Below are 19,816 nucleotides of genomic sequence, written 5' to 3'. Positions count from 1 at the left end.
ATGGTCAACTCAAAGTTCGACACTCGTTCAGTATTCGGCTGGCTCGAAGACCAAACTGATTGACTCTGCTCTAACAACAATCTTGACGAGGCCGACCAACATTTGACTTGCGCGTACAAAAAGGCATGAAAGCTGAAGACACGCTGCATGCACACAGTCAGTTGCCTTGTGCGTTACATTCATACCACGGGTAAGTGAAGATGTGGGCGAACTCTACTGGGACCAGTCTCTTATGCATCATCAGATCTTCATGTCTTGGTACAGATGCAGTTTGGTACTGGGCATGAGGAGGGGAGCCTCTAGTCATGACACTCCGCCCTCCATACCGCCATTCTAAGTGAGGCACTGTTCTCACCCTTCTACCTTTTACCTTGGTAGGTAGGTATCTAGGAAGCTTCAAGATATCGTCGCACAAGACGCGGGGTCAGGTGACTCTGTGGTCCGTCCACATCTCGTTGGTTCTGTGACCTCACCAAACCAGAGCTTTTCTCTCTTCCCCTTACCCTTGCTCTTCCTCTTCTTTTTCTTCTTCTTCTTCTGCTTCTGCTTCTTCTTCTTCTTCTTCTTCTTCTTCTTCTTCTTTCGTTGCCTAGCAAGCAGAGCATGAGCGAAAATGACGGCCCTCCTGGATTGCCCAGCAGAGATTCTGCACGCCATCTTCGAACATCTGCCCACATCCTCCCTACACGCTCTTTGCCTCGTCAACAAACGTTTGCACCAAATCGCCGAGCCTCTCCTGTACACTGAGATCGAGTTGATATGGATGGCACGTCGGCCTCCTCCTATCATCCCGCTTCTACGCACCATTCAGGATCAGCCGCGGTTGGCTAGCCATGTCGAACGGCTCACCCTGCGTGCGCCCTTCAGGCGCATCGCACGTCCAGATGAGGGGGGAGGTGAAATCGAACCGGGTGGTTTCCATTACACCCAACTGCCTCACAGCATCCCTACCGATGGCACTGATTTGGCCGGCTTCATTGCAACAATTCGAGACATTGATCCACCATTTCGTGACCGATGGATTCAAGAGTTGCAGAATGGCACAATGGATGCGTTTGTTATGCTGCTGCTCTTATACGTCCAGAACATAACCCATCTGAGAATCACTGGGGTTTTCGCTCGAGCAAATCACCTACTTGGCATGATGCTGAGGGCTGCCCTTTGTCAAGATTTGCATTGCAGGCTCCCACAGTTGCAGTTCCTACAGAATGTGGTTACCGAACCTGAGTTGAGCTGCTCCCGATACAATGATCCTAAGAATACGGCCGATATTCTTCCAATGTTCTATCTTCCTTCAGTCCGGTCAATCGCAGCTGAAATCGACAACCCTGCCATATTTGCGTGGCCAACGTATACGCCCAATGCCTCCCATATCACGACGCTAGATCTCGAGGTTATACGAGAGGGCCACCTAGGCCGGATTCTTGCCACGACAAAGAATCTAAAGGTGCTCAAATGGAGGTGGCTATATGAGCAACTATTGAGAAACGAGTTCAACAGTGATATCATCAATCTCGACCAGATTGCTGCAGACCTGACCTTTGTCCAGGAGACGTTGGAGAGTCTGCATCTGTCAGTAATGTTCGATAATGATTATTGGGAAGACACTTTAAGCGCTACTGGTTCCCTCAAAGGCCTGAGGAACTTTGAAAGGCTGCAAAGACTCGAGATACCGGAGCTCTTCTTGATGGGATTCTCCTTGGTGGACAATGTGGACTGCCTCGAGGACCTGATGCCCAAAAACATGCATCACCTGACTATTAATGACGACAGCATATGGCTAGAAGGAATCGCCTGGCAGGATCGCGACCTCTTTAACAAACTTCAGCGATGGTGGGAGGGAAATATGCACCAAACCCCTTGGTTTACCAGTTTCAAACTATCACTGCAATACTCAGATGAACAATGGTGCGCTGGCATTAGACAAGAGCTTTCAGACCTCGGTGCTCGTCTTGGAATCCAGCTTGAGATCTTCAAGAACCATAGAGACTATTAGTACGAGCTGAACCGAAATATACTGGTAAGGAATTCAACAACTCCGAATCTGGTCTATCTTCCGAACTCCACCTGCCACAGTATTAATATCGTAGGGCTCCATCTCTGTGTTGGTGTCGAGATAGTCAATGTTGTTCTGAGCGACAAACAAATTACAGCCCCAATCAGCCTGTCGTTCCCAATGTGTTAGCTGGGTAGACCTGGTGCTCAGAAAGGGAGAAGATGCTTACTTGCTGGCCCGTTCCACATTCATCCATGAATTTGACGAGTTTCTCCTTCTTTGAGTAGGTCCCCGTGAGCGCAACGTACTTTGGCGTCCTTCAGCGGCGTGTTGTGCAGCTGATAATATTGATGAGCGCACATCATCTCACCGCAAGAAGCCCGTCGACCATGCCGTTTCTTCTCCCCAGTCTGTTCTTTCCAGACGGCCATGCACAGGGAAAGACTCTCTTTGACCGGGGAATTCGCGTACTCGTACGTGAATGAGGGTCCATTTTGAGAAGACGACAAGATGACTTTGTTGCCGAATGCGAGGAAGGTCATGATCATGTTGCTGCTCACCTGTTCCCCAATTCGTACCATGCGTCGACAAGCATCTGGGCTAGTTGACCGTTGGTAACAGGACTGTCGGGTTATCGCAAAATTTATATGGGTAGAGAAGACCAACATCGTGCCCTGACGCTGTACTCCTCGTCACCCGTCATCACCAACACATGCAGCCTCGGTCAGTCAGGCCGCACCGAGCAGTACCAGGCCATGATACCGGACATGGTGCAGCAGCGCCGTGATCGTGGCCAGCGCATCCTCGCCGTCGACTTTACCAGCTTCCCCACCAGTCTGCTGCGTGACTGTATCCATCCTACCAACGAAGGGTACAAGAAGTTTGGCGACTACTGGTACGATTTCATCACTCAGATACCCAGAGAATGGATCAACAGGCCGGCGGGAGAGGTAAGTGACGGCCAAACACCTTCGACGGCGGAATGCCTCAAGGATGAAGACTGTGTCGAGGACCTGAACTGCCCGGTGGGTTTCCATCGTGGATGCGGACTTGTCTGGCGTATACCTTCCGGTCTCTTATGCATGTGTCTGGCTGATTGAGAGGAGACTGGGAAACCCACGGTGTCGTCCGTCCCTTGCGAGACATGGATGAGGGAGACTTTGGTATCCCTGAAGCAACGAGGTAGATGGAGGGGCCTCGCAAGATGGCACCAAGTTTGCAGTCTCTCGCTTGATAGAATATAAATCAGCTGTCGTGCGAAGCTTTAGACCAAGGGGGCCTTTACTCGGCTACCTACAATTTGATCCATTTAGCCCTCATTGCCAATTGTCAAAGACCCCGTCTCAAACTCCGGGCCCGGCATGCGCATTCACACGTATTTGTTGGCTGCTGTAAGCCGAGCCGTGGCTAAACGTCTACCATCACCTCGCGCAGGTCGGTAAGCAAGCAAGGAGTGAGCTCAAAGAGTCTGTAAAAATACAATCCCATGCATGCCATTAGTTAATCCAGCAAACTCCTACCAATCCTCCCGAAAACGTGACCATCTCATTTCCCCAGTGGCTGGTGATACCACCATGCAATGAGATGATTGGAGTATTATAGCACGCCTGCTTGCACTATCTGAAAGAACTGCCATCTTCCAAGGTCTTTCCGCTCGATAGCTTTCGGCAGAGCATTTCCCTTTCATCGTGACTGGGAAGAAGAGGCTGAAAGCCCCCCTCGTTTGTTTCCCCCTGTGATCGGTGATTGAAGGGTTGCTGCAGTCCCGCCCCCCTATCATGGCATGTCGATGGTGCTAGTGAGATACGGCAACGAGGCGTTTTTTCTTTCATTCTTTTAAACTGAGACTTGATCCGGTTGCTCGAGAATCAAGGTGGAATCCTATCATGTTTGTGTTGTTCCTGGATTGTCCAAGATGCAATATGTGTGTGTCTCGCCCACCTACTATTCTGGACCAACTAGTTCTTCTCCGACTCTCACGCCCCCAGAAATCAAACACAGCCGCCGTGCCGTCCCTAGATAAGTGTCACCAATGATCCTAGGGCATGTGAGTGGTCAACCGCAGAGGAGGTGTCGTGGGCCGGCTTTCTATACTTAGCGACGTGGTGCGGCAGGGGTCCCAACTAATCAATTGCCACAAACAGGCACAATCCCCCAATCAGGCACAATACAGCCCAGCTAGAGACGGGTAACCGGCGGCGCGGTCCTGTCTTGTGCCAAACGGTGCCCAGTGAGAAGGGCTCTGACTGGGCCTGGAGTACGGACTGCGCTAAGCAGGATGCCCAGGGGGGGCGGTTGAGAGAACCGGCAGCGCCTTGTCGACGTGCAGCTTACAGACCCTCGTACGTACGTTGTCAATGTCAGCGCTAGCGAGCAAGGCCTTGCGGTTTTTGACCGGTTGAGCTCGTGTAAGATTCTTTTGTCGCGGCTGCAACCGTTTTCTCTATCAGGGAGGTCGTTGGAAGATGGATGGTGTAGACCTCGTCGTCGAAGTCTCAACTCACAACCTGGGAGACCCTCTGCAGCTGACTTAAAAACTTGCTTCTTCAGCCTCGCTCCTGCAGGGAAACCTGACTCGAGTTATGCTCATACACAGCGTCACATTTGGTAGGGCTGAGCGAGAGTCTCCGCTGTCCAGCTGGTCAACCCGATCCGTGAGAGCGGGCATGGGGAGAGCGGGCTTTCAGGTGGAGGCTCCGTGACCCTTGCCTGCCCATCTCCTGATGGATGTGTCCGTCGCGTGGTAACATAGACGGCTGTGTTTTGTACGAATCCCCGGATTCGTTCATAAACTCTTTGGCCCGCCCCCAGCTGGGCCGCCCCGTTCCCCTGCAGAGCTCCTGTTCCCTCGGGACTTGCTCGAATGTACAAGGCGTATCCATACGCATATAATAAGATGGCTCCTACAGTACGACTGTAAACTTCCCAGTCCATACTCGTCAAGTGAAGCTGAGGAGACAAAGGGGAAAGAAGCTGGTTAACTAACAATGGCCTCCCAGTACGACGACGCTCCTCAGCTCGCCGAGGGCCACGACCTGCCCGAGGCCTATGTCAGTCATCCCCATTCGGAGCAAGTCTGGTCACCCCAGCCGTCCATTGCGCCGACATACATCTCCCAGCCTTCAACTGTTGCTTACGGCAACAACGAGACATATCCCAACGCCGGCGGCGCATACAGCACCACGGGCACGTACTCGGACGCTGGGAAAAGTGCGGCAGTGGGTGGCGTGACGGGGCCCGTGGCTGGAGCAGAGGCCGGAGGAGACGCAGCATACACGGCATCTCCCGAGTCGACCGCCCCAGGGAAGAAGGCGGCTACCACTGTGTGTGGCATCTCGCTGGTTCTCCTCCTCTCCATCATCATCGCCATTCTGTCTGCGGCGGTCATCGGACTGGCAGCCGGGACTGGCGTCGCCACCAAGAACTACAACGATGCTCACTCCCAGCTCGAGGTCCTCAGCTCTTCGCTGGCCGCTGCTCAGGCCGAGGCCACTGCTACGCCTACCGCGAGCACTCCTCTCCCCTCTGGCACGCCCGACTTCAGCAACATTACCAACGGCTGCTCCGACAACCCCGATGGTGTTACCGGAAACACCTACAGGTCCAAATGTGAGTCTCTTCTAATGCTGAAGCACTCTTGCCATGTTGTTGATGAGAGGAACATGGTGCTGACACGACTAATGTGTAGTCTTTGGCACGCCTTATTTCACAATGTACTGCAACAAAGACACCATCAACCCATCCATGTTCTCCGTGTTTGCCCCCGACTTCAACGGCTGCATGGACGCCTGTGCCGCGTGGAACTCGTACAACAAGACAACAAAGGGCTCTTGCGTTGCTGTTTCGTTCATTCCCTCGTGGAGCAACGTGGCCGTGGCTGTGGCTGGCGGCGCTCCCGGAGACTGCTACCTCAAGCCGGGGCCTCAGACAAAGGCCAACTTGACGAATCCTAATATCGGAACTGAGTGTCACGCTGCTCTCCTTCTCAAGTAGTTTCAGAAGGTTTCTGAACTAGCCATCTTTGCCAAGGGGTTTTTCTTTTTGTCTTCCGCCATAGAGAGGAGATGATTCGGTGGCTTATCTGACGAGAAGACACTGATAGGATGGAGAATGTTTGGGGCTTTTCTGTCTGATGAACACGGCGTTGAATCCAATTGACGGAAAGCCTACCTTACTTGCGAAGATTAGACAAAATCTCCAAGTTATTTGCATTGTACTATATATTTTATACCATGTCATACCTGTTTCTTGTGTTTATATACTTCATTTCAGGCTCTCCGATTTTCTTGGTATGAGCCACAACCGCTCCGTCTCCATTCTGAAGATCATGGAGCCACTAATGTCGTTACTCCGTTTTGAGATCCATGGAGCCGTTGAGGCAATATGGGGTACATGTAGTGGGCCGACTCAACCGCGGAGCTCAAAGTCTCAAGGAGTGGCTACATGATATAGTGGTCGATGAGAGAAGTCGTCTTCCTTGACACGGCGGTTGCCCAAGGAGTTACCGCAATCAGGAAGTCTATGATGGATCAGCTACCATTGCATATACGTTCTCAGCTTGCCTATGGAGAACTATTAGGCCATTGGCTATTCGCAAAATTGATATCAACTGGACGCTTGAGTTGTCATCAACCCAGCCTCAGCTGGGCACAGTTGTCATAGAACTAGCATTTCAAGTTCAAAAACAGTGAGATCCAGAGGGACGATATACGGGTTCATACATAGGCCCATCACGCGCAGAAGAAGTCCATGTACTCAGGTCAAGACATACGGCCGCTTAAGCCCATTCTCTAATTCTAGGGTCATACGAGACCATAATTCCTTTTGGAGTGATCATGCTTGGTGATTGCAGGGCCTCCTTTCGCATCTTAAGGCTTGGTATGTTGGGGTCTACGAGCTTTTCTCTGTAGGCGACAAAAGTATCATGTGTGAGTGTTCTCAAAAGTTATTCTTATCTATTGTGTTATTCAGGGCTTCATATGATAACTTGAAAGGTGGAGTGTCATCGTCTTAAGACGGACCCAAAAACCGCGGCCATTGTGAGTTGCGAGGTGACGATATGAAGCGCTTGGCCATCATTCAGGGTATCTTGTGGTGATGTTCCAGCAGGACTGTGAATATATTTGCTTATAAAACCTTTGACATCACTTCTTACCAATATAATTGCGGAAGAAAGAGGTACATTCCACCATTCACTCGTATGCCTCGGATCTCGTGATAATGCCGTCAAAATTCGACAGGATGATTGTTTGTGGTTGTGATTCCAAGACCCAGAGAGGCGGAGATCTATCGAGGTACAGTACATGCCCCACTCTGAGCTTATCGCTTATCGATAAAGCATGTGAGGTGTCTCCAGGCGGGGCATGAGCAAGCGTGACGAGCTTCCCTCCCTCTGCTACCAATCAGCCAATCTTCGTCCTTCAACCGCCAGCCAAAGATGGAGGCCACAGCTCTTCGATCATGGGGTACGTGATGGAACTCATCTACTAATTCTTCTGCGGCCCTGTCCCATAAGCTGACTTGTGTCTTCTCGTGTTAGAGCTGGACAACAACGTCCAGCTGGTTGACGCCAAGCGGGATGCGCTGTACAACTACGATGCCGATGCCCAAAAGACCATAGCAGATGCCCGCCCGTGGGCCAAGGACCCAGGCTACTTCAAGTCTGTGAGGATCAGCGCCGTTGCCCTGATCAAGATGACGATGCATGCGCGGTCTGGAGGCAACCTCGAGGTCATGGGCCTGATGCAAGGCTACATTGATGCCGAAACGTTTGTGGTGACGGACGCTTTCCGACTGCCCGTCGAAGGAACCGAGACGCGAGTCAACGCACAGAACGAAGCGAACGAATACCTTATTGAATACTTGGACCTTTGTCGAGAGCAGGGCAGGCAAGAGAACGTGGTGGGATGGTACCACAGCCACCCGGGATATGGATGCTGGCTGAGCGGCATCGACGTCGAGACCGAGGCACTGCAGCAGCAGTTCCAGGACCCCTTCTTGGCGGTGGTGATCGACCCGGATCGCACCATCAGCGCCGGCAAGGTCGAGATTGGAGCATTTCGCACATATCCCGCCAATCACAGGGCCGACCCGTATGCGTCCGATGGCTTCCAAGCAGTTCCCCTCGACAAGGCCGCCGAATTCGGCGCCCACTCAAGCCGATACTACAGCCTCGAGGTCTCGCATTTCAAGAGCACGCTCGACTCCCACCTCCTGGAGCTCCTGTGGCATAAATACTGGGTGCAGACGCTGAGCCAGAGCCCGCTGCTGACGAACCGCGAGTTCGGCAACAAGCAGATGCTGGACCTGAGCTCCAAGATCAAGGAGGCCACTTCGGGCCTTGTGCGGTCCCGGGTCGCCCAGACTGCAATGATGGGGGGTAAAGTCAACTCGGCTATAGAGAAGCTTGGGCAAGATGCGAATTTGATTGCTACCAAGGAGATGTCTGGATTGATGGCCACACAGATCAAGGCTAGAGTGTTTAATGACTTGGGAGCCAAGACGGCACCGACCGACCCAACAACTGCCTAGGGCTTGGTAGCTGCATCAATTTTACGGTAAATGGGCAGTCTTTAGAAGGCGTTTTATGAGCTGATGAATACAATGGACCAATTCCTTTTTTTTTTTTTTTGTCTTGCTTTCTTTTTTTTCTTCATCCCTGCTGTTCTTATCTACCTAGTAATAATTCAAGGAAAGGATCGCGCTGACATGGTCACCTTGTCTGCTGAAAACCACGTGCTATATTGCTCTTGTTGGATGGGTCACGGCAGCACTGCATCATTGTCCAATCTCGGGGCTAGTCTAGCAATTCTAGGTTCAGCTGGTTCAGCGCACCTCCAATTCAGGAACAAAGGATCTTGTGTGATTCAGTGTCTCGACTAACGGGATGACGTCGTCGACAGCTAGATGCGGAGGCTGGTAGAGAACGTCACATTCCAGCCGATCTCTGTTCGATCCAGTTCAAGCACATGAAACAAAAGATAGTTAAAGCTCGGCACTTGGACGATGTCGTGGCAGCTGAAAAATGAGTGCCAGGGAGAAGGAAGACGAGAATCACGATTTGGTAGCACGAACAATTTTTTTTTCTTTCGGTGTTGCATCATGCATCATGCAGCCAGTCAGTGCCCAAGCCTGTGCCAATCGATCAAGAATATCTCCGTCACCGGCACCAGCTGCGATGTGGTGGACGCACAAGGAGAGAAAGATCTAGCTGGTCGATGACGCTTACACGCGTAGTCGCTTTTAACGGCGTTGCCACAGCGGGTCAAGCGATTGTCAAGTCAGATTGCAGGGCGGGCAAGAAGCGGGGGGGTTGAAGTTCAAGTTTTTGGGTGCCGGTGGTTTTTTATCTGTATCGTATCGTCTTTTCATGGACCCAGAATGAGAGATTGACGAGATTCACGGCTCCATTATGAAGTGAGAAATGACGAAAAAGAGAGAGAGAGAGAGAGAGGTGAGGTGGTGGTGATGCTGAAGTCGCGAAATAGCACTAGGTAAGGTACCTCTAATCGGTGAGTACCTAAGCTTTTGTCGCTGAACGAAAAAGCTTAGTACGGTGAGCTGTAGCTTGGTAGGTGAGGCCCGAGTGCCAGAACAGACAAAACAGCTTGGTTTTCCAGCTTGTTCCATCGCGCCGCCGTTGTTGCCAATTTTCCTGGATTCTTGCATCAACATCAACGTGCCGCAATCCACGCCCTTGTGCTACGCCGCCATTGGTTACAGCGCCGCAGATCCCGCCCTCATTGGCCGAACAGAGGTGGTCGCGATGTCTCGATCCGCGTACGCCTCGTTTCCTGGCCAGACGCCACCAGGCCAGAACCGTCCCTATCACCAAGCAGCAACGTCCCAATGAGCATTGATTCGTGCCGTGGCTTCATACCAAATTTAGGAACTCGTACTTGTCGGTACGAGCAACTGTGTAGCAGGTAGGTGACACCACATGTACCTCTGTATTACTGTAATAAGCTCGCGAGAGCTCACTCACACCTCGTCAATTGTACACCCCCTTTTCTGGTGGCCTGGCTGCAATTGATGCAACGCAAAAAAGAGGCAGCTATGACGTACTTGTTACCCGAGTCCAACGTCACTCCCCTGTGAGATGAAGAGCCAAACTTGCACCAGCCAAGGAAAATTGGCAGTTGCAGCAGCAGGAAAGAGCGAGCAAGGCGCCGGGACTGGATTGCCGTGGCAGCTGCGCTCCTGATTGCAGCCGGCCATGGAGGGAAGCAGCGAGGGCGGCTTGTTTCCGTTGGTGTTGCAGTTCGACACTACAATGACAAGTACTTCGTCATCTCTATTGTACGGCAGCAGCTATAAACTCCCTCCTTCCGCTTGCAGCTCTTGCTCTTGACTTCTCCCTCCTCTTTCCTCCCCTCAACTCGTCATATCGACCAACACGTGCAACTTTCTACTGTCTTCACTCTCACCTAATCTTGTGATACCCCGAGAGTAACTCCTGCTCTCCCCCACGCCTGACAAGATACCCTACCGATTCGGTTTTTTCTGTTTTTGTTTCCCGCTATCTTGGTTTAATCCATTTGCCTTTTACTCTCACACAAGACCATCTTACAATACGCCATTGGGGCAGCCTCTTACTATCTCGATATCTCTTTCGAAATCTGCGATACTAGTCATACGGTCCTAAGAATAGAAGTTCCTCGTCTTCCACCATGGCAAACGTCAACAAGCCGGTCAACATCAAGAAGAAGGAGGAGGACATCAACCGCAAGCTGCAGATCTACGGCATCATCAATGCATTCAAGAATGGCAAGACCCCATCGGTACGCTCTCCTCAATCACCTATCATACCTACTCATTCATCGAACAACCACTAACTCCCGTGTCCAGAATGAGCAAATCGATGTGGCCTTGAACAGCTTCCTGCAATCCAAAGCGCTCAGCCGCCCCTCCGACAAGCTGTCCGACGAGGGCAAGCTGCTGGTGGAGGATGCAAAGGAAGTGGTGAAGCTTGCGAAACAGCTCCTGCTGTCCAAGAACGACGGCAATCTCCTCCAGGACTTCATCTGGCAGACTACCCAGTACGATACGCAGAACCTCCAGGCTCCCAACACCCCAGTGACCAAGGATACCGCTGCTCGACACAAGGATGAAGCCCTCGAAGGGTTGAGGACTTTGGGCACTTTGCTCATCACCAACGGGCAGTTCCGGAAACTTCGTAAGTAGAAGCTGCTTATCATAAATGAACCCTGACAGCGGCTAACCTCTTGGTACAGTCAAGGATGCCTCCGTCCTCGTCCGCGACATGATTGGAGATGGCGCTACTAACGTCGCCGAACGGGTTCGCCCTTCGGATGAAGAGCTCCGCCGCATGGACGAGCCAGCCCCTGACAACACTTGGCACGACAAGCCCGAGCTGTCCAAGGAGACCCTCAAGAACCAAGCCCGAGAAATCTACAAGGGCGATCCGAAGAAGGATGCCAAAGACGTCGCCTCGGCTGCCGCTGGAAACGCTCTGCCTCAAGGGGGCGCGACTTCTCAAGCGGGAGCGGCGCCTCAGAACGGTGGTATTCCCCAGTTTGGAGCCGCACCCGGAACTGGAGCCGCGCCACAATATGGAATGGCACCTCAGGCCGGTGCCATTCCTCAGTCGGTGCATCCCCAGGGCGTTACCACAGAGGGCACTCAGATCAACCCGAGCACCGGACTCAACACCAACCAGGTCAACCTGGGCTCTGGTCTCAACACGAACCAGGTCGACCCGAACTCTGGTCTCAACGCGGCCCAGAACGTCGTGAACCGGAAGCTGGACGAGAATCTCGATGATGAGACGCAAGAAAAGGTCAAGAGGCGCAACGAGGAGTACCGCCAGAAGACCAGAGAATACCTGAAGAAGAAGATGCCCCAAGAGCGCAGAGAGCAGGTTATCTTCCGTCTCAAGAAGATCATTCTTGAATGCCAGCAACATCCCGACTACTCCCAAGCGGTGCAGACCCTTCTTCGGCTGGCTGAGGAATACGGCCGACATGGGCGCAACCTTGGAAAGGGCTCCGCTGACTCTGCCAAGGATGTCCGAACTGGACTTTCTGCGGCCGAGGAGGATCTGCGCACCCTGATTGAGCGCTTCGCCAACGGCACCTCGACCGAGGATCTTTGGCAGTCCATCTCCCAGATCTACAGGGATGCCGACAGGGACCAGGAGCTCAGAGACTGGTTCAAGCAGGTCGACACGTATATCCGCAGGTGTCTCTTGGAGCAGGGCTACGTCCTCGAGGATCAGTCTACCGACGAGTGGAACCGGCTCTACGATCATGGCCGATACCTGCTGCGTGAGAAGTACCGCGGCCACACCGACCGCGTTATTGACGAGGTCAAGTTCATTACGGATCAGTTTGACCAAGATCCGCAGAACAAGGCCTTTGGCCAGGCGGTTCAGAAGCTCTTCAATGATTTGGGCACTGATAACAACGGGAAGCCGGCGTTCAAGCCTCACCTTATCAAGGATGTGACCGACGTCATCTTGCCCGCCATCTTTGAGAACGTGGCATACGTGCCGATCCCACGCATCGAATACACTGATCCCAACTTCGACGCCGTCATCGAGAATCTGGTGCTCGAGAGCGACAACTTCATGCCAAATGTTCTCGAAGTCGCCAGCGACAACTACTTCCGATGGGGCCGCAAGAAGATTGCCAACAAGCGCAAGAACTCAGTGGACATCAAGGTGACGGGTGTTCAAATGGATCTTCGAGATGTGAGCTATCACATCAAGCGGAAGACTGGATTCCCCTCCCTCACCGACACTGGCGTGCTCGACCTCTTGCTCCCCGGCGACGGCCTTTCGTTTAGGTTGAAGGTGTCCACCCCCGACAAGAAGGACGCGCAGCACATCTTCAAGGTGGAAAAGGTGGATGTCGACGTCAAGGGCCTCAAGTTTAAGATCAAGAAGTCCCAGCACAAGCTTCTGTTCATGCTCTTCAAGCCTATTGCACTCAAGGCTATTCGCCCGGCGCTGCAAAAGGCCATTGAGCAGGCCATCAAGGATCAGTGCAACAAGGCCGACGAGTTCCTCTTCCAGGTCAAGCAGGAGGCGGACCGCGCCCTTGAGGAGGCCAAGCGTGATCCTGAGAACGCCCCCAACCTCTACAACCGATACTACCAGGCCGCGCAGAAGAGATTCCTCCAGGGCAAGGAGAAGGCGAAGGCCATCGCTCAGGACAAGAAGGTCAACGTGGCCGTGACCAAGCAGGACAGCATCTTCCCCAACATCCATCTGCCCGGCGGCATAAGCTCCAAGGCGACGGAATACAAGGAACTTGCAGCCAAGGGCGAGCGATGGGAGAGCCCCGTCTTCTCCATTGGCAGCGCCAAGCGGAGCACCGACATTCCCCCCGTGCCGCGCATCGAGAGAAAGGCGCATGCCGTCAGTGGCGGGCGCGCCAACGGCAACATTGATGGGTCGGCCAACTATGGGGGCCTGAACGCTGGCGAAGGCACAAGCGGCCACCAACTGGGCGGACAGGGTCTGACTGCCTACTAGGGATGCAGCGACGGGCTCATTTCGAGAGTGTGGAAGAAGAGCAGTCAGCATTCACTCAGTGCTGATGGAGTACAAATTCTATACCCGTTGGGACAGGCGTGAAGTGTTCCTACCAACAGATTTTCCTTTGTCATTCTGCTGTTTCCTTTCTCTTGTCCCTTGTTGAATGCTTTCTACACTTTTTCTCTCTAAGGGATACAAGGCTAGGATTAATACCCTATTGTGAGGCTGATTCGACGCAACATTGTCTCGAGTTTTCCTGTCACATCCGTTACGCTCCTTTTGGGCACTTGCCTTTCCCATATCACAGTAGTAATAGTTGTAGCTATTAATTGACGAGTTTACGAGTTTACACGAGTTCCACGGCAATGTGTGCTGTAGCAAGTGTAGTTGTAGGACCACTACTAGCAGCCAAAGGTGCTTTTTGGTGACCGATACAGCGTCTGTAAGCCCTTTCGTCAGGAGAAATGTGACGGTCACCAAAAACCACCCTTCGGCTGGTAGTAGTAGTAGTAAGTATCTAGTAGTCGTGCCTATGACGTAGTTGCTAGCTGTGATGATGCTGGTCGTTTAGCAAGCAAGGATACGCAAGAGTTACCCCAAAAGCCTCGCTGGATGGTGCATGTATGATCTCGGCGGCTTGAGGTTATACCCAATTGGCTTTACGGCAGTGGATTGGCGACGTTTGACAAAGTTTGGCTGGCTGTCTTGAGGAGTAGGAGGTACCTGTACTGCATATACGTGGTTGCTCTGTACCTCAAACATGATTTCTTACCACCATGTTTAGCAGCTTACCCGGATGCCTAACACGACAGATGTCGGTCATAGCGAGAGTTTTGGTGCTCGGCAGATGCGGCGCTGTTAGCAGCAAAGTATCGACAGGAAAGGGGACGCTTTGCTGCAAGGGAAAATTGAGCTCCAAGTGCCGATCGAACAGGGAATGGAAGGGCTTTTTGATTGATTGATTCCAAGGCGACGACGCTATGATCATTAGGAGGTACGCTTACTTAACTCTGGGCGCGCGGTTCCTGAGGCGAACTTTGTCATGTGCTGCATGGATTTGACCGCCATTGAGAAGCGCTTCTGGCATGCCTTGGGATTTCATGCGCTTCCACATGGTAGACCTGACCTTGGAAGAAGAAGAAATTGTCTGATGAGAAATTTGATTTGTATTGTGTTTGTTATTCGGAACATGGCTGGAGGGATGCGATAAGAACAGACGTCCTGTTTGCACTGCCATCGAGGGGCTGCTTTGTGAATGACGAGTCGACAAGCGGGCAAGACGTCATTCATAATACCTTTTGGTGCAGCCTGCAGCCATGGAGTCTTCATCTGCATCAGAAACTGGTCCTGAACCGGCATCATCATCATCAGCAGCAGCAGCAGCAACAACAACAACAACAGCGACAGCGGCAGCGGCAGCGGCACCTACGCTGACAAGGCAGCAAACGCACGCGCTGTTCGATATCCTCACGCACCACGAGACATATTCGGAAATTGAAGGCTTCAAGGCGCCCGATGCGGTCACAGGATATGGATTTCCCTTTGCGCGGACAACGACGACGACGACGGCTGTGGCCAGCAGCAATGGGAGCGGCGGTGGCGGCAGTGGGAGCGGCCAGGTGACGCCGCGAGCGAGGACGCCGGCGTCGTTTTGGAGGATGAGGGGCCTTCGAAACATGGAGAACAAGGCTGAAACTGATGAAGATGATGACAAGACCAAAGACGAGGAGCAGAACGAGGAAGACGAAACTTGTTCGACGTCGCCGCTGCTGCAGCTCATGCTGACGAGGCTGGTGCTGCCGCTGCCGGGCGTGCGGGACCTGCCGCCCGAGTTCTGGAACGTCAGGGCGCAGGGGCTGCTGGCTCGCTTTGCGGAGGCGGAGCTCTCGGAGAGCTTTGATAAGGGGGCTTTGGGGACGAGGAAGACGCTGGCGACGGGGGCGAGCAGCGTGTTGGAGATGGTGGGGAGGGGGATCCTGGGCGGCGTGGAGAGGGCTGGCGGTGATGGGGAGGAGGAGGGGGAGCAGAAGAAGAAGAAGAAGCAGACGAAGAAGAAGAAGGCGACGGAAGAGAGGGACTATGATGAGGCAAAGGCGGAAGACTTGCTGAGAGCGTTTGGAGATTTGCTCGAGGAATGGGCGTATGGCGATTTGATGGAGCGGGTGTCGCAGCATGTCACCGAGACGGAGGACCTCGAGAGCTTCTCCCCCGCCATGAAGGCAGCATTGAACTATGCCATCATCAAGTAAGTCAAGTCTTGAAGCACGACTTTCGACTAAAATCCAAGTACAGCTGACATTCTTGCGCAGCATCGCCACCTTTGCGCACCACATCTTCACCGTCTCCCCCGAGGGCCAAGACCTCCTCAAGCTCATTGAAAACATCAACACCCTGATCCCCTACAAGATGATCAAGCAGACGCTGCGCATCGGCAACGCCGCCACCATGATCAGCGGCATGATGCGCCTCATGCTCGCCAAGCTCAGCGTCACCAGCCTGACCAACTGGGTCGGCCTGACCGCCAACGCCGACGACGGGATGAACCTCCTGCAGCGCATCATCTCTCTCGCGCTCTCATGGGACGCGTCCGAGTTCCGCAAGACAGTGGACAGGATCGAGAAGATGAAGGGGGACGGCGCGCTGGCCGAGGACGTGCTCGAGGCGGTGAGGCGGCACGTCAGCTTGCCGAGGGGCGAGCATCTTGCTGCGCGAGAGGCCAGTTTAAGGGACAACAAGTCGATTGTCGTGGCGATCCTCGAGGGATGCGACGAGAACCTCGTGGAGGAGCTGACGGAGGCGCAGCACGCGCTTTGCTTGGAGTATTATGCTGCGCTGCTCTCGATTCATGATCGGGAGGCGATTACGAGCGTCTTGTGCCGGCAGCCGCCGGACCTGTTTACGCAGGCTATCAAGGATGTTGTCAGTGCATATGAGCCAATGATTCGGATTGTGCATTCGCGGATCGATTTACGGTTTTATCTCGAAGCAGTGCAGAGTTTCCTGTCAGACTTGCTTCGCGTGAGCAGGCTCAGAAAGGGCAAGTCTTACAACAACAACAACATCACTAAGAAAAGAGATGATGGCGAGGGGACTGCCAGCTCGAAGGAGGAAGACGATGAAGGTGAAGATGACAATGCCGGGGCGAGCGTGGAGGATTACGTCGTGTTGCTGAGGAAGCACCGCGGGATGCTGTACAAGTGGGTGCACGACTTTGCGAGGAACTGTCCCGAGGTGTGGAGGGAGTTTCCTGCGTGGGGACAGGCCATTGCCACGAGATTCCGAAAACCCGATGCTGAACAGGAAGATCATGACGATGAGGCAAAGGCTTGCATGGAGGACCAGTTGAACGAGCTGGTTGGGTCTCTTGATGGGTCGGCGAAGGAGCATGTGTTGCGGGCTGTTGACAGGCATGCCGAGTATCTGGCCTCTGTCACGGAGCTTTCGCAGAGGCGTTTACAAGCGGTCATTGATGCCGCTGCTCGTCTTTCCACGGATTCATCAATGTCGGTTCGAACGAGGGACTCGGAGCCGGGCATCTATCTCTCGCAGTGGCAGTCTTTGCTCGACTCGACCAAGATAACGCCTGCTTCGAAGCAAGGGCCGCCTCGTCGCGGAGAAGACGTCAAGTATATCTCCACAATGGGCAAGTTGGGTCTGGGGGGCGGGAACTCGAAACGACGACGACAAGGACGAAGTAAGATTGAAGAGGAGGACGGGATCAAGGCGCCGGATGTGAGTGTTGTGGTGGATGCTCTGGGGGAGGCGTTTAGGGATGTGATACGACAGAGGGGGAGGGAGATTGATTCAGTCAGGCCTTGATATTCTGGAGTTTTGTCTACATTTCCTTTGGGTGGTTTGTATACGGACTATGATTCTTGTTTTGGAAAAGTTGGGTTTGGGAATAGAAGCTGGAATGACTGCAATGGCTATATATATGCTAAGGTAGTGTAGGATAGGTAAGATATGCGTGATAAAAAGCCATCTAATGATAAATGAAGAAGCGTAAAAAGACAAAACACTGCTCACGCCGAGCAAAGAAAGACACACAAATTCTCTCACAATTCACTCAGAGAGTGCCTTTTCCCCTCCCCTAAAACAACCGCCCAGCTTTTTTAAAAAGGATCAGGAGACTCGGAACGCGGCCGAGCAGCAGGAATCGCCACGCAAAACGAAACCCGCCTCGTCCGCCGATACCCAGCGCCAGGCCGCAGACTCGCCAGCCTCTCCTCCCGCACCTCCTGCTTTACCGTGTCCTTGCGCAGCAGCAGCACGGGGCGACGGTCTCTCGGCGGCTTGCTCGGAGTGATGGTGGTGGTTGTGGTGGCTTGTTCGGTTTGCAGAGTCTGCGAGCGGAGGTTATACGACCGGGTGGTGGTGGTGGTAGTGGTGGTGTTGTTGTTCTCTGGCGGCGATGCCGTAACGCGTGCCCTTCTGCCGCTCGACGGTGGAGTGAGCAAGTTGCCCGCGTTCATAACCGCAGCTTCACTCGACGGCATGGCCTGTGCAACGTCCTCGGGTGTTGGCGAAGGCGAAGGCGAAGGTGAAGCGGCGGAGGAGGAGGAGTACCCAGGGGGTGCCATCTGGGGCGTCGCAGGGAGGGGCTTGTTGATGTTCGCCCGGTCTTCTTCTGCGCGGCGGCGTCTGTTGGCGGCGAAGGTCACGATGGCGTCGCGCGCGCCGGACGGACACTCGTCGATTTGGCCGACACAATATGCCAGGCCCTCGACGAATGTGTCCGTCACGGCGCGCCCCTGCTGAGGGTCTTGTTGTTCGGAAGTGGAAATGTCAATGGTGCTGCTGTGGGTGTCGATGTTGGTGATATCATGCGGCTCGTGGGTGAGGTTGATGAGTTCGGCGAGAGTAGGCAGGTCGTCTGAAAGATCGATGGTGTCGATAATACACACTTCGTCCGTAACCATGGCCTCGGCCTCCGCAATGTCAATCTGAATCACCTGCGGCGGATGCGGGCGGTCTCTCTTGGGCAACTCTTTCTTCTCATACACCTTCTTCACTAAGCGTTCCCTCCAGACCAGCTTTAGTGAAATTCCCGTCGCGTTTTGCAGCTGCTGTACGAATTTCCCGCAAAAATTGCAGTTCTTGCGCGAAAAGTAAATCTCAAACGAGGGCTTCGAGCCGTCCTTCCACGACGCCTTGCGTAGCGCCGTGAGGTCCCTGAGCGAGATATTGTCCAAGTCCTGCGTGATCCCAAATCTGGTCAAGAGGATTGAGATGGCATAGGAAGCGAGCTTCACTTCGACGTGGCTGCCTAAGTAGACGCCCTCCAACCTGATGCCCGTCGTCTGCAAAAGTCTCCCATCATACGGACGGCGCATCCGCAGAGCGAGGGCGCGGCCTATGGAAATGGCCCTCTTGGTCCAGACATCGTTGGGGAGCACATTCGGGTCGGCATCCAGCAGGTCGCCTTTGCTGCCGACGCCGTGCCCGCTCTGCGCCCAAGCCAGGACGACCCGCTGCTGGCCGTTGCCGGTCTTGAGGGCGAGGAAGCCCGTCACTTTCGCCTCGAGACGCGCGGTGATGTTGGATGACGCGAGGCGCAGCTCTTTTGCACGACCGTGACGGAACGTGTATGCGAGGTTTGGGCCGAGAACTTCAACTCGGAGGGTGGCAGCGGTGGGATCGATGACGTGGTGGAAGTAGCAAGGTGATAGCGCATCGTGAAAGGCGGCGTCGAACTCAGGCAGGCGTCGTTGAGTCGGCTGCTCATCGATGATGACCTCCATCTTGGCATCAAGCCGGTAGATGCCGTGGGTTGTGAGGTTGAGGTTTTGGTGCTGTCTCTCATGTAGAGCTGCTATCGTCAGATGGCTGCTGTGTGATGGGAAAGTGTGAAACTCACTCAAGGGGACTCAAGATTACTCAAGAGGATATTCTTCCTCTGCGAGCATGTGCTAATGCAAACCTCTCAAGAAAAGTAGAATCTTTTTCTTGTGAAAAAGTCTATATCACGGGCAAGGCGCTGCAGGCGGTCAAATGCATGTAATCCTGCCTCTCTGCCTCGAGGAGAGCAGCATGCGTCTGCTCGAATCCGTGCATAAGGGAGCTTGCAGCGAGCCCTGCTTGGGCAATTGCATGATGAACGAGCTTATTGAGCACATAAGTTGCCGGTTCGAGCAGTGTGGTCTTCACTTTGCCGGGACAACGGCTGTGATTCTGTGTGCCACGAAAGGCGGATGGGACATGTCGAGGATGGAATATCGGTAAAAGGAGTATAAAGGATGACAGGGCGTGGTTGGAACAAGAACAAGTGCCATGATTGGTGATATAAAAGCAATTAGAGTATAGAGGTTGAGTAAACGATG

General features: G+C 53.5%; 6 protein-coding genes across 6 annotated transcripts; 5 read left to right on the top strand and 1 right to left on the bottom strand.

Annotated features, from left to right (window-relative positions):
- Positions 1 to 2,763: 2,763 nt before the first annotated feature.
- TRIREDRAFT_107488 (uncharacterized protein) lies at positions 2,764 to 4,019 on the top strand (the record flags this gene model as incomplete). Its single annotated transcript, XM_006965448.1, has 3 exons — positions 2,764 to 2,946; positions 3,310 to 3,434; positions 3,959 to 4,019. The coding sequence occupies 3 exons, from the start codon at positions 2,764 to 2,766 to the stop codon at positions 4,017 to 4,019; spliced, it is 369 nt and encodes a 122-aa protein (XP_006965510.1).
- A 1,297-nt stretch (positions 4,020 to 5,316) lies between these two features.
- On the top strand, positions 5,317 to 5,989 carry TRIREDRAFT_61830 (uncharacterized protein; the record flags this gene model as incomplete). Its single annotated transcript, XM_006965447.1, has 2 exons — positions 5,317 to 5,605; positions 5,685 to 5,989. Coding segments are annotated over 2 exons (594 nt in total), but the record flags the coding sequence as incomplete, so codon positions are not given.
- Positions 5,990 to 7,433: 1,444 nt separating this feature from the next.
- Positions 7,434 to 8,527, top strand: TRIREDRAFT_62003 (signaling protein; the record flags this gene model as incomplete). The annotated part of the gene is made up of 2 exons (XM_006965446.1): positions 7,434 to 7,461; positions 7,536 to 8,527. 2 exons carry the CDS (start codon positions 7,434 to 7,436, stop codon positions 8,525 to 8,527), a joined length of 1,020 nt encoding a protein of 339 aa, XP_006965508.1.
- Positions 8,528 to 10,383: 1,856 nt separating this feature from the next.
- Positions 10,384 to 13,738, top strand: TRIREDRAFT_48211 (uncharacterized protein). Its single transcript, XM_006965204.1, has 4 exons — positions 10,384 to 10,776; positions 10,844 to 11,171; positions 11,230 to 11,441; positions 11,676 to 13,738. Exons 1-4 carry the CDS (start codon positions 10,666 to 10,668, stop codon positions 13,491 to 13,493), a joined length of 2,469 nt encoding a protein of 822 aa, XP_006965266.1. The 5' UTR covers positions 10,384 to 10,665; the 3' UTR covers positions 13,494 to 13,738.
- A 1,074-nt stretch (positions 13,739 to 14,812) lies between these two features.
- Positions 14,813 to 17,315, top strand: TRIREDRAFT_78037 (uncharacterized protein; the record flags this gene model as incomplete). Its single annotated transcript, XM_006965445.1, has 5 exons — positions 14,813 to 15,067; positions 15,236 to 15,481; positions 15,530 to 15,741; positions 15,806 to 16,514; positions 16,605 to 17,315. 5 exons carry the CDS (start codon positions 14,813 to 14,815, stop codon positions 17,313 to 17,315), a joined length of 2,133 nt encoding a protein of 710 aa, XP_006965507.1.
- A 293-nt stretch (positions 17,316 to 17,608) lies between these two features.
- Positions 17,609 to 19,237, bottom strand: TRIREDRAFT_107483 (uncharacterized protein; the record flags this gene model as incomplete). The annotated part of the gene is made up of 1 exon (XM_006965315.1): positions 17,609 to 19,237. The coding sequence occupies one exon, from the start codon at positions 19,235 to 19,237 to the stop codon at positions 17,609 to 17,611; it is 1,629 nt and encodes a 542-aa protein (XP_006965377.1).
- Positions 19,238 to 19,816: the final 579 nt, after the last annotated feature.

Source organism: Trichoderma reesei (genome assembly GCF_000167675.1).
Source record: "Trichoderma reesei QM6a unplaced genomic scaffold TRIREscaffold_9, whole genome shotgun sequence".
Lineage (NCBI taxonomy): Eukaryota > Fungi > Ascomycota > Sordariomycetes > Hypocreales > Hypocreaceae > Trichoderma > Trichoderma reesei.
Note: the sequence above shows the minus strand (reverse complement) of the source record. Positions and strands in the feature narration are given on the sequence as shown.

What these genes read in the sequence shown, in the direction of transcription:
- TRIREDRAFT_48211 (XM_006965204.1), top strand. Translation starts at nt 10,666, where the DNA reads ATGGCAAACGTCAACAAGCCGGTCAACATCAAGAAGAAGGAGGAGGAC. An exon ending in AGAATGGCAAGACCCCATCG is followed by an intron (nt 10,777 to 10,843) that starts GTACGCTCTCCT and finishes TCCCGTGTCCAG; the next exon opens with AATGAGCAAATCGATGTGGC. An exon ending in CGAAGAAGGATGCCAAAGAC is followed by an intron (nt 11,442 to 11,675) that starts GTCGCCTCGGCT and finishes AACACCAACCAG; the next exon opens with GTCAACCTGGGCTCTGGTCT.